Below are 12831 nucleotides of genomic sequence, written 5' to 3'. Positions count from 1 at the left end.
AAGTAAAGAAAAAAATATAAGAAAATATGGTGGAGGGAAATACACATTAAGAATATCAATCATAATTGAAAATAAAAGGGGTAAGTTCACCTATAAAATGAAAGAAGGCAACAGAATGAGGCAGATATTAGAAATTGTTAAGGGGGCAGCTAGGTGGTGTAGTGGATAAAGCACCGGCCTTGGAGTCAGGAGTACCTGGGTTCAAATCCAGTCTCAGACACTTAATAATTACCTGGCTGTGTGGCCTTGGGCAAGCTACTTAACCCTATTTGCCTTGCAAAAAAAAAAAAAACCTAAAAAAAAATGGAAAGGAAAAACCAGAATTGGAAAGCAAAATCCAACAATATGTTGTTTTATAAGAAACATATCCAAAACAGAATTAAAACAAGATGATAGCACAGAATTTATTATGCTTCAGGAAACTTTTTTAAAAGTGGTAGCAATCAAGGCAACAATAAAATTATGCTTAAAGATACCAGATAATATCAGTACTTAACACATATATACACCAAATGGTATGAAATCCAAGTACTTGAAGGAAAATTTAATGGAATTACCAGGAAAAAATTAATATAAAACTATATATAGCTAAGAACTTTTTTCAAATCTGGACAAATCTAATAAAAAGATAAATAATAAAGTAGCTATGGTACAAAAAAGTTATTATGAAAGATCTATGGTGATTACTGAATGGGAATATAAAGTGTGTGACATCTTTTTTTTAATTGTCCATGTATTAAATTAAGGCATAAACTGCACAAATACAGAGAAATTGAAATATTAAATATTTACTGATTGCATTTATTATTTGCTGACCACAATAAAATAAAAATTATAATCAATAAAGAGCCTTTGAGGAGAGGTCAATAGTGATCAAAGAACAAATCACAGAAACAATAGGTAATTTTCAATCAAAAAATGACAAGGAGTCAAAACTTTTGGGATGTAACCAAATTAATATTTATGGGATGGATATCACTGAGTACTTTTATTAACAAAAGAGATTAATGAATCAAGCAAGTAAAAAAAAACAAGAAAGTCGCATAAAAATAGAAATGCTGAAAATTGAAGAGATAAAGAAATCTGAAATCAAAAAAGTTGAAATGACAAAACTAGGAGCTGGTTTGATGGGGGAAAATAATTTTAAAAGACCAAAAAAAATCTAAGAAAAGATAGAAAAACCAAACTGCCAAATTATTTTGAAATCATTTTACCTAATTTACATTGCAAAAAAATGAGCTAGATAAACCATTTGTTCATGTTTGGTTTTTTTTTTGTTTTTTGCAAGGCAGTGGGGTTAAGTGACTTGCCCAAGGTCACACAGCTAGAGATTAACTGTCTGTGGACAAATTTGAACTCAGATCTTCCTGATTCTAGGGCCAGTGCTCTATTCACTATGCCACCTAGCTGTCCCCTAGTCCATCCAATCTGGAAAGTTTTTTGGAAATAAAATCCATGCATTATTCTTTGACACCAAGATTCACTTGTTGTACCCAAAAGGTATCAAAGGAAGAAAAGGATGCATATGTATAAAAGTATTACTAGCAATATTTTTGTAGTACCAAAGAAACTAAGGTGATATTCCTCAATTGGGATAACAGCTGAACAAATTAAGGCATATGAATGTACAATAAGAAATGATGCCAGGGGTGGCTAGCTGGCATAGTGGATAAAGCACCAGCCCTGGAGTCAGGAGTACCTGGGTTCAAATCCAGCCTCAGACAATTAATTACCTAGCTGTGTGGCCTTGGGCAAGTCACTTAACCCCATTTGCCTTGCAAAAACCTTAAGAAAAAAAAAAGAAATGATGCCAGCAAGTGATAAAAAGGAACCTGAGAAAACTTGAATTGATGCAAAACCAGAACTATTATTATTAGAAAGGAAAATTACTTCAAAAGAGCTAAGAACTTGTAATCAGTGCAATGCTCAATTAACTGCAATGCTCCAAAAGACTGATGAAGCATGATCCTCACCTACTTCTTGAAGACCAAAGGTGAATATGATAAAGTCTAAATGAGATCCCATATTTGTTTTAACTATATTTATGTTACAAAGAAAAGCAGGGAAAAGCTGGGAAGAAAAGTGGGAAGGGGTATCCTAGCCCCCCAAAAAAGGGCAACAAAGAGAGGATCAATAATACATTTAAAAAATATGGAAATCAGAAGAGTGGGGATTAGAAGAGGACAAGCAAGCAGGAAGTGTTATACACATATTATATTAGTATATTTAATATTAATTTTTGAAAAGTACAAGCTATATATAGGAGATTGTTTCATATAAAATCCTCATTTTCTGGTAGTCCTTGCATTTGGAAGTAGTTGTGATTTTCTAGTTCACATCACTTTAAAAATGCATGACAAGCAATGGGTAATACAAGTACAATTACACCCTTGATACACACAAATGCCTCCAGCATGCTACATATACGTTTAACATCTATACTCCTGCTGCACCCTGAGAACCAAAAGGCCTTTTCATCTGTACAACTGAACCTTCCTACATGAGTCCCTCCTGTCTCCCTCTTGGAATGTGAATGAACCCCTCTAAAACTAGATTCTATTTTATGGCCCTTGGCACTTAACAAAGAGATTTGTACATAAGAGCTCACTCATTGGGGTTTTTTTGTTTGTTTTATTTCTAGTTTTTGCAAGGCAATGGGGTTAAGTGATTTGCCCAAGGTCTGAGGCCAGATTTGAACTCAGGTCCTCCTAACTCCAGGGCCAGTGCTCTATCCACTGTGCCACCTGGCTGCCCCCACTGATTATTTTTTAATTCATTTATCATCTGAGGAAGATTTATGAAGCATGAGAAAGCAATGGGGGGAAAACATAGATTCATTAAAGAAAAGTATATTCTCCAATGACTGGGGGTCAATCAGAAGGAGGACTTTACAGGAAGGAAATGAAACATCCTATTCCATTTAATAACAGAAATGGAATTATAGAACAACCTGACTTCTGAAAAAACTCACTGCATAGCTCCAAAAAGAGAACATAAACTTTTCCCTCACAGAGTCTTCTTTATTTCCAGAAGTTGAATCAATGGTCTCCTCTAGGGTTGGTGACAAAAAAAATTGGAAAACTCATAACAGGACTTCTAAGACCCTGAAAGGTGGGGAGGGAACCAAATTCCCCGAGACCAGAGTATGAAATATGAAAAGGAAAACCATGGCCCACCATAAATTCAGAGAGGAAAATATGGCTATCCAGCTGAGAAAGCAGTATAACTGTCCCAGTTACTGGGATATTACACGAAAGACACGAATATGGATAGCCGAGTTATTTCGGGTTCGGGTTAGTGGCTCCCGAGTGTTAGTCTCAGGCTCCAGCTCATCTACCAGTTCCACAGTGGAGGTGTTGGCAGCCACTTGCAAGGTCCCAAAGCTGCCAGCTTGCAATTGCAGAGCAATGTTGATGGCCCGATTAATGGCCAGGCCCAGGCCGTGAATGTAAATCTCAGGACAGCCATTTTGTCCTCTACCCCCTCCACCACCCTCCAGAAGCTTCTGACATCGAGCCAGCTGGGCCTTAAAGTCAGTCTTCATGTTAACATAGATGTCATTTGGCCTTCGAGGTAGACGGTGGGGAAGCCTCTTTCGAAGAGTGTACTCCACTGGGTCCAATTCAGCCTCACTGGTTCCCCATGGCTCTCCATTCTCAGCCATACCTGTGTCCTATGGATACATAGGGGGAAAAGGGTCAGCTAAACTGGATCCCATACATACCCCAGAATGAGAACCTGAGGAGGGGCACACATAGGTACTTTTCCCTCTTTATTCTTCTAAATAATTTAAAATTCTAGACCTACAATATACTTCAGGGTTTATCTGGATCAGATATTCTTAACCTTTCTTTGTGCAGGGATCTCTGCCAATCTGGAGAAGCCTTCGGATCCCTTCTCAAAAAAATGCATTAAATGTATAACACAAAATGCATAAAGGGCAGCTAGGTGGTGTGGTAGATAGAGTACTGGCCTTGGAGTCAGGAGGACAGGAGTTCAAATCCAGCCTCAGACACCTGACATTTTACTAGCTGTGTGACCTTGGGGGCAAGTCATTTAACCCTGACTGCCTTGCATCCAGGGCCATCTCCAGCTGGCTTGATTCATATCTGGCCACTGGATCCAGATGGCTCTGGAGGAGAAAGTGATGGCTGGTGACTTAGCACAGCTCCCCTCACTCAAATCCAATTCACATGCTTGTTAACGCATCACATCCCTGATGTCATGGTCTTTTTCAATAATGAAGGACAAAAAAAATCATCAATAAAATGCATAGGATTATAGAGAAAGCCAATTATAGAAATATAGTTTTGAAAAAATTTTTAAAAGTTCATGGACTGGGGCAGCTAGGTGGCAAAGTGGATAGAGCACCGGCCCTGGAGTCAGGTGTACCTGAGTTCAAATCCGGTCTCAGACATTTAATAATTACCTAGCTGTGTGACCTTGGGCAAGCCACTTAACCCCATTGCATTGCCCCCCCCCAAAAAAAGAGAAAAATTCATGGATTCCAGATTAAGAATCCATGATTTAAGTCAAAATGACTCATTTTACAAGTGCTTAGAAGAATCCTGCCAAAGATCACTGAGATATTTAACAGCTGGATTTGTCAGTTTCTCTGATTCTCACCCAAGCCAATTTTCATTGGATAGAGTAGCATTTTAAGGTTCAAAAGTATTCGGCATAATCTTCACTTAGCCTCATAATGATTACAACCTTCCCCACGCAGAAGAGGTGCCACGAAGTGTTATGAGACTCCTCTAGGAGTCCTAAGCCCTTCCTGGCTAAGGGGGTGCCACAAGATCTGGGATATCCTGGGCTCAAAGTTTACCAAGCTCCCCCAAATTTCCAACACTGACTGATAGATGAATAATACAAATAAATACAGGCATAGTTTTATGTAATATATACTTCATTGAACAGCCTTTACCCAATTTGGTTTCCCACCTATACCTGCACACACAAACCACATACACACATGCCACAAATATACATGCTACATACACACATATACCACAACACACCCCATGCACGCCACCACACATAAACCACATAACCCATTTCCAAACCCCCACATACACCCCACATGCTCTATTGCCACATACCACACCAACACATCACAATCACACATACACCCTTCTCCCGCACCTCAAAGATCACTGCATACATCAAATACATACCACACACACCCTATCTCAGGCTCCCACCCAACTTCACCCCCAACACTGACCCACCGGGGAGCGCCTTCCTTCCGGGGTGCCGAGGTTGGCGGTTCCCGAGTCGGCGAAAGCAGCTCAGGAAAGTTGCCAGAGAAAGGAAGCAGCCACACCAGTTGGGAGAGCCGGGCGACCCGCCTGAGGCATGGGTAACAATGCGCGTGCGCACCTGGTCCGCGAGGGTTCAGCTTCCCGGTTTTTGCACCAATCGCGTTCCTTCTTCTTGAGTTCCCCCTCCTTATTCCCTTTTCTTCTCTGACTGGCTAGAGCGTATTTTGGAGTCTCGCGAGGTTTCTAAAAGGGAATCTCTCGCGTTGAAGAAAGTATCACGTGAAAGAAGGGGGCGGAGCTCCAAAGAACTGGGCGGGGTAAGGTGGGGGCTGCGTTGGGGACTTGAGTTGGCCTGGAGGGGCGGTGATGTTGGCTGCCCCATGCCCTTGAGCTTCTGGCTCCATGTTTCTTTGCTATTTGAGGAAGAAGGGAGAATAGGGAGTCGGGGAGAAATCTTGGCAGGCTTTGCATGGCTTCCTGAAGTAGGAGGCTATCTTCTGTGAATTGTCACAACACCAGGCATTTAGACCAAATCACGTGTAACGGTAATTTTTTACAAAATATTTAAACATGACATCTGGTATGATGCAAGAACCCTGTGAAGTAGGTAGTGCCGTGGATAGGGCATTGGGCCTGGAGTCAGAAAGACCTGAGTTCAGATTGGACTGTATGAAAAGCCCAAGAGGCATGAGTTTCTGGATTCTTAAGAATCAATTTATTATTCAAATCAGCATATAATAAATCGATATCAGTCTTTTCAGAAATCAGACAACCCCACTTCCCACAGGAAGTTGTCGAATGTTTAAATATCCTTGGGAAAAGGGTCTGTCCCTGAGGGTGAAAATTTTGTAAGGTTAGTATCTGGTTTCTGTGCCAGGCAGATATACTAAACAAAGAGTAAGCTTGTTCCTGGAAAGGAGCCAATTAGGAGACCGAAGTGAGTCTTGCTCATGGCCAGATGCATTGGTGATGTTCAGTGCCTAACCTTGCTAAGTTGTCCTTCCCTCTCCACAACTGGCCTAAATCAATATTGTAACTTAAGTCCATCTGGGAAAGATGGTCCATTATTTTTTCCCCCATCCCTTCCAGAACTTTTTTTTTTTGTGGTTATCAAGGTGAATCTCATAGCCTTTCTTGGTCTCCTTTGTACCTTGTTCTGTGGGCCAAGGCATTAGTGTCTGATTTTCCTCCTTATAAAATTTTAACTCAGCTTGAACTTTTCTGCATTTTGAGGGATGGCCTTCACCTGGTTGCTAAAATCAATTCTGATTGGTTAACAATTAATGAGACAATTAATATTATAATAAGTCATTTTCTAAAGAGGAACTCGGTTGGGAATTTGATCATGTCAGAGTTCTTAGACAAAGAGACTCTTGTCCATTCAGACCACTTCCACTCTGACAATCTAGACAATGATCTCTCTCTCCACCCAGTCTTACTGAGTAGACCAATGATAGGGTTTGTATTGTGCCTATAGAGGTGAAATTCTTGGATCTGTTTAAGATTAACCAGAGTGAAAGAATTTGCCAAGAATGTTTTCACTTATCAGGAAGGAAAGTTGGATATTTGAAGACAATCAGATGTCTTCAGAGTTATGACAATTCTAACTATAAACAATGGTTGAAGAATTATTCCCATGACCTTACAGGCAGCTTCAGGGGAAAACAGTCTTTGGCTTCTGGAGAGTATGGAATATATTGACAATTAATCTATTAAAAGGTAGGTTTGATAACCAAGATCAAAAGAAATGTAGTAAACTGGGAAATAATCTTTACAACTAATGTTTCTGACAAAGGACTCATTTCTAAAATATACAGAGAACTGAGTCAAATTTTAAAAAAAAGTCATTCCCCAATTGACAAATGGTCAAAGGATATGCAAAGGCAATTTACAGATGAGGAGATCAAAGCAATCTATAGCCATATGAAAAATTGTTCTAAATCATTACTTATTAGAGAAATGCAAATTAAAGCTTCTCTGAGGAACCACCTCACACCTCTCAGACTAGCCAATATGACCAGAAAGGATAATGATCATTGTTGGAAGGATTGTGGGAAATCTGAGACACTATTACATTGTTGGTGGAGCTGTGAACTCATCCAAGCTTTCTGGAGAGAAATTTGGAACCATGCCCAAAGGGCAACAAAAATGTGCATACCCTTTGATCCAGCAATACCACTACTGGGTCTGTACCCTGAAGAGATGATGAAAAAGGGTAAAAACATCACTTGTACAAAAATATTCATAGCAGCCCTGTTTGTGGTAGCAAAGAACTGGAAATCAAGTAAATGTCCTTCATTTGGGGAATGGCTTAGCAAACTGTGGTATATGTATGTCATGGAACATTGTTGTTCTATTAGAAACCAGGAGGGATGGGAATTCAGGGAAGCCTGGAGGGATTTGCATGAACTGATGCTGAGTGGGATGAGTAGAACCAAAAAAAACAATGTACACCCTAACAGCAACATGGGGGTGATGATCAACCTTGATGGACTTGCTCATTCCATCAGTGCAACAATCAGGGACAATTTGGGGCTGTCTGCAATGGAGAACATCATCTGTGTCCAGAAAGGGACTTGTGGACTTTGAACAAAGACCAAGGACTATTGACTTTAATTTAGGAAAAAAAAACTGATATCTTATTGTATGATCTTGTTATCTCTTGTGCTTTATGTTTCTTTCTTGGGGATGTGATTTCTCTCATCAATTTAGATCGATGTATGCCATGGAAACAATGTGGAGACTGACAGATTGCCTTCTGTGGGGGGAGGGAGGGAGGATTGGGGGAAGAATTGTGGAACTCAAGATAAAATCTTAAAGTACAAAAAAAAAAAGGTAGGTTTGGATGTGTCATGACCAGAAAATCACATACTAGTCATTTGGCTGGTATGCTAAATGCTGTGATGCCTCACTGATAAGGGAGGGAAACCATATCCACAAGGCCAAGGACTCCTATAGCATCTAGATCTTCACTACAAGTTCTGTTTCCTATTTAATTAGGACATGAAATGAAATGGTTCTGGAAAGGCAGTGAGAAGGATATCTTTGCACAACATTCCCATCACTAAAATAAATGTGGTAGTCATGTAATAATGTATATGATGACTTATCCTCTTATCTGCAGAACAAAGTTCTAACATCTACCTCCTTGAGTTGTGAGAATCAAATGAGATAACTGTAAAGCTTCTGACACATAGTAGGTGCTATATAAATGTTAGCTATTAGAAAAACAGTGAGTGATATCATCCCCATTTTATAGCTTAGTTAACAGAGACCTAGAGAGGTTAAGTCACTTGTCATAGATGATCCATCACCATGATGCTCTCCATTTCTATTGTTTCCTGAATTTCATACAATTCTGAAAGAGACAGTGAGGTTGTTTAATTAATCTTCATTTAACAGATGAGGAGCATATTGAGGTACAAATAAATTAAGTAACTTATCCAAGATCACATGGATAAGTCAAAGACCTGCATTTCAACTCAAATCTAACTTTCTTTTCACTCTACCAAATTGTCTCCTTTACATATGCATTTAATTTAAGTGTACCATTCTGCCTTTCTCTCATCCTGCCACCCAATCTATCTGGTTCGTTTTGAAGGAGATAGTCTTCTAAAGCCTTAGTTCTATCATACCTTTAATCCATCAAATAATAGTGATACCTATGAAGACAAAATTTGCCTTTTTACATTAGGATAGCTAGTATATCTTATTACCATACTTTATGCACATTTATATAGCTATCTGAAGCCTTAGATTTTATTGCTGAGTCTTTTCAAAATTTGTCTCCTGTGTAGTAGTTGTTCATGACTTTAATATTAATCTTACTTTGTAGTTGCTTTTTGATGGATAGCTTTGGTGGTTTATAAAAAGGTAGTTTTCTCCCTTCTACTTCTTTTTCAGCTTAAAACACTTTTGGTTAATTCTTAGTACCTGCCTTATATTAATTATTTTTTATTTATCCTGTACTAAATTTGTAAATATGGGTTTACAGGCTGCCTCCCCCATTAGATTGCAAACTTATTGAGGGCAGAACTGTCTTTTGCCTCTTTTTGCCCAGTGCTTATCAAAGTGCCTATTACATAGTATATATTTAATAGATATTTATTGATTGATTGACACAGCTGACAAATATACAGAAGAAATAAATAGATATATGACAGATATACAGAAGAGTTACAGTAAGTGCTGTTGGAATAAGACTGGATAGCTGATTATAGGGATCAATATTAGACCATAAAACCTAGAATCAGATTTCTTTGGTCAGTGAGATTTGAAGCCAGCAAAGAGACAAAAATTGGAGGCTAGTATCAAACGAGTGAGCTTTGAGGACATAACACCCACATATCAGGTAAGGTTCTGAATTGAGTGTTCAACTTTGGAAGTTTGATGGAATCTCAACATGGGGAACAGAACATATTGTCAAACTCTGAAAATAAAATGACCAAAGAATCACAGTTATACAACCACTATTAAATCTGAAAAATATCAAAGAGCTCACAGAAGTAATACTCCAACTGTTAATTCAGAAAAATAGAACCAAACCAAATCAAAGAACTAACAGTAGTTAGAAGTAAAAAAGCTTTTTTTATTCCATTGGGGGAAGGAAACTATATAAGTGTGGAGAGGCCAGCTGTTGGAAGAGACCAGTTTTAGCAAGTGTAACAATGAGGGGAAACAGCAACAGTGAGACAAGTTTGATTCATAGAAGAACCGCAAGGGTTCAGGGACCACCCAGGGCTGCTGTGAAATAATTCTGGGATTTTACTGCAGCAGAGTTAATCCAGAGAATGAGTACAAAGGATTATTGTTATGCCAAGCTCGGGGAACAGTTTGTTTACTGGACAACAGGGTGTCTCCTAATAGTAAAAAGAGAGAGATGGTCTTGGCAAGGGAAACTTGACAATGTAAAAATATATTTCCCAGGAGAAGTCAACATTTTTTATGCATCCAGTAGAGAAGTGAAATTTCACTTTCATCTTAAAGGACTGAAAGCATGCACATGCACACACAGAGGACTTGTAGAAATATTGAGAAAGGGGAAATGGGTATTAAGAGGGAGGGGAAGAGATTCAGAGTGAATAGCTATAAAAGCAATAAATCCCAACCTTAAAAGATAGATTGTGAAATGGATCTTAAAAAGAAAGGGTAAGAATATGTAGTCAGTAACTGGAAAGAAGTATAAAAATAGACCAGTGGAACAAAAAAACAAATTTCATCAATTATAGATCCCTAGTGCCTAGTACTATAGTGCAATGCTGAAATTGTAGTCAGAAAAACTCATCTTCTAAAGTTCAAATCTGGCCTCAGTGGACAAGTCAATTAACACTGTTTGTTTGTAAATGAACTGGAGAAGGAAATGGCAAACCACTCTTGTATCTTTGCCAAGAAAATCTCAAATGAGATCATGAAGAGTCATAGAAGACTGAACAACAAAAAAGAACCTAGTGGGGAACACACTCCACTTTGCACATTTTATTCTTTGTAGAGAGTGAAGTAGAAGGACAAAGAGATACAATGGGATAGAATAGAGAGAAATACACAATATTTTAACTGTGAACATGAGTAGTATAAACTGATCCATTAAAAGATAGTAAGATAGCATATTAGAAATAAAATGTCCATACTTTTTGACCCAGAGATCCTACTGCTTAACATAATACTTCAATATACTTCAGTAACAAAAAGAAAGTCTTTATATAAAACAAAATATAGCAGCACTTTTTGTGCTGGAAAGAACTGAAAATGAAGTAAATACTAGCTGTGAAATGACTAGACAAATTATGAATGCAATAAAAAATTTTAGTATATAGAAAATAAACACTGAATAAAGAGAAGCAGAAAAAGACTGACATGAAAAGAAGCAAAATGAAATAATCTGAGAACCTCAGCTGTGGAAGAGATCTTCAGTAGAAACATGTGCAGTATGAACTTGGTGTAGTGGGCAGGTGAGTTGGAAGAACTCCAACAAGAGTTCCTAGGACCCCACTCAGCCAGCAAGGCTGGTCTGGATGGTTCAACCCAATCTTAATGGTGAGCCCCCTGGTGCTTCCAGACTAGGGTCTAGCTTTATGGTACAGACAGTCTAGAGTCAACCCAGGTATTCCTACCTTTCCCAATGACCCAGGGAGTGGGCAACTGACAACTCCAGTACAGAGGTCCAGAGAGAGCTTCTGTCATTTCTTATTGGCCAGTCCATTGAGCAATGCCCTAGAGTTTCTAATATTGAGGGCCCCAGGCTAATAAACAAGCCTCTAGGGTTTTCAACATTGAAGATCTTTGAATGAGTCCTCCCCCAAATAACCTTGGGATGGTGCCCAGTAACACCAAATGAATAAGAAAGGTCAGAGAAAAGCAGGGTCTATTGAAAATTACCTTGGAGATAAGGATTGGGAAAAATACTATCTCAGAAAAGGAGGACAGAAGGGGTACTATATGTGAAACTTTGGAGAAGAATATGAATTGGTCTCTAGACCAGAAAGACTTTTTGGAAGAGTTCAAAAAGGATTTTAAAAATCAAGTGGAAAAAATTGGGGAAAGAACTGAAAGAGAAAATTAACATCTTGTAACAAAAAGTGACAGAAGAAAACATACTTTAAAAATACAATGGGGGGGTTGGGTGGGCACTTAGTGGCACAGTGGATAGAGCACCAGCAAGGGAGTCAGGAAGGACTTGAGTTCAAATTTGGTCTCAGACATCTAATAATTGCCCTTGGGCAAGTTACTTAACCCCATTGCCATAAATAAATACAATTTAAAAAATATAATTGGGCAAATGTGAAAATAATTCTTTCAAAAATACAACTGGGAAAATGGAAAAGGAGATGAAAAAGCTCACTGAAGGAAATTCCTTGAAGAATAGGCTGGGGCATGGGGTGGCTAGGTGGCGCAGTGGATAAAGCACTGGCCCTGGAGTCAGGAGTACCTGGGTTCAAATCCAGTCTCAGACACTTAATAATTACCTAGCTGTGTGGCTGTGGGCAAGCCACTTAACCCCATTTGCCTTGCAAAAAACCTAAAAAAAAGGGGGCGACTAGGTGGCACAGTGGATGGAGCACGGGCCCTGGAGTCAGGAGGACCTGAGTTCAAATCCAACCTCAGACACTTAATAATTACCTAGCTGTGTGGCCTTGGGCAAGCCACTTAACCCCATTGCCTTGTAAAATCCTTTAAAAAAAAAGAATAGTCTGGGGCTAATGAAAGCTAATTACCCCATAAGATACTAAGAATCTGTTAAACAAAATTTTTAAAGATGAAAAAAAAAATGAAGAAAATGTAAAAATACCTTTTTTGGTTAAACAACTGATCTGGAAAATAGATCCAGGAAAGATAATTTAAGGATTATTGGACTACCTGAAAGCCATGATCAAAAAAGCCTGGATAACATTCTTCTAGCAATAATCAATATATACTAGAACCAGAGGGCAAAATAGTCATTGAAAGAATCCACAGATCACCTCCTGAAAGGGATCCCAATATGAAAACACCAAGGAATATTGTAGTGAAATTCCATAATTATCAGATCAAGGAGAAAATCCTGCAAGTAGCCAGAAAGCAGCAATTCAAA

At 38.7% G+C, this 12831-nt stretch overlaps 1 protein-coding gene across 3 annotated transcripts; it reads right to left on the bottom strand.

Moving 5' to 3' along the window:
• Nucleotides 1-293: 293 nt before the first annotated feature.
• Nucleotides 294-5431, bottom strand: POP7 (POP7 homolog, ribonuclease P/MRP subunit). Of its 3 annotated transcripts, none has more exons than XM_074225364.1 (2): nt 5228-5431; nt 294-3673 (listed from the first exon to the last, which is right to left on the bottom strand). In XM_074225364.1, exon 2 carries the CDS (start codon nt 3662-3664, stop codon nt 3236-3238), a length of 429 nt encoding a protein of 142 aa, XP_074081465.1. In that variant the 5' UTR covers nt 3665-3673; nt 5228-5431; the 3' UTR covers nt 294-3235. The 3 variants fall into 3 exon arrangements, with proteins under 3 accessions (XP_074081465.1, XP_074081466.1, XP_074081467.1); XM_074225365.1 differs by having other exon boundaries at nt 5232-5431; XM_074225366.1 differs by lacking the exon at nt 5228-5431 and adding an exon at nt 4627-5168.
• Between the last annotated feature and the right edge of the window lie 7400 nt (nt 5432-12831).

The sequence above is a fragment of the Macrotis lagotis genome, chromosome 2 (genome assembly GCF_037893015.1).
Source record: "Macrotis lagotis isolate mMagLag1 chromosome 2, bilby.v1.9.chrom.fasta, whole genome shotgun sequence".
NCBI classification, from domain to species: domain Eukaryota; kingdom Metazoa; phylum Chordata; class Mammalia; order Peramelemorphia; family Peramelidae; genus Macrotis; species Macrotis lagotis.
This window is presented reverse-complemented; position numbering and strand designations above follow the sequence as displayed.

Bases quoted from the DNA above. Each gene is read 5' to 3' on its own strand.
- POP7 (XM_074225364.1), bottom strand. From the start codon at position 3,664: ATGGCTGAGAATGGAGAGCCATGGGGAACCAGTGAGGCTGAATTGGAC.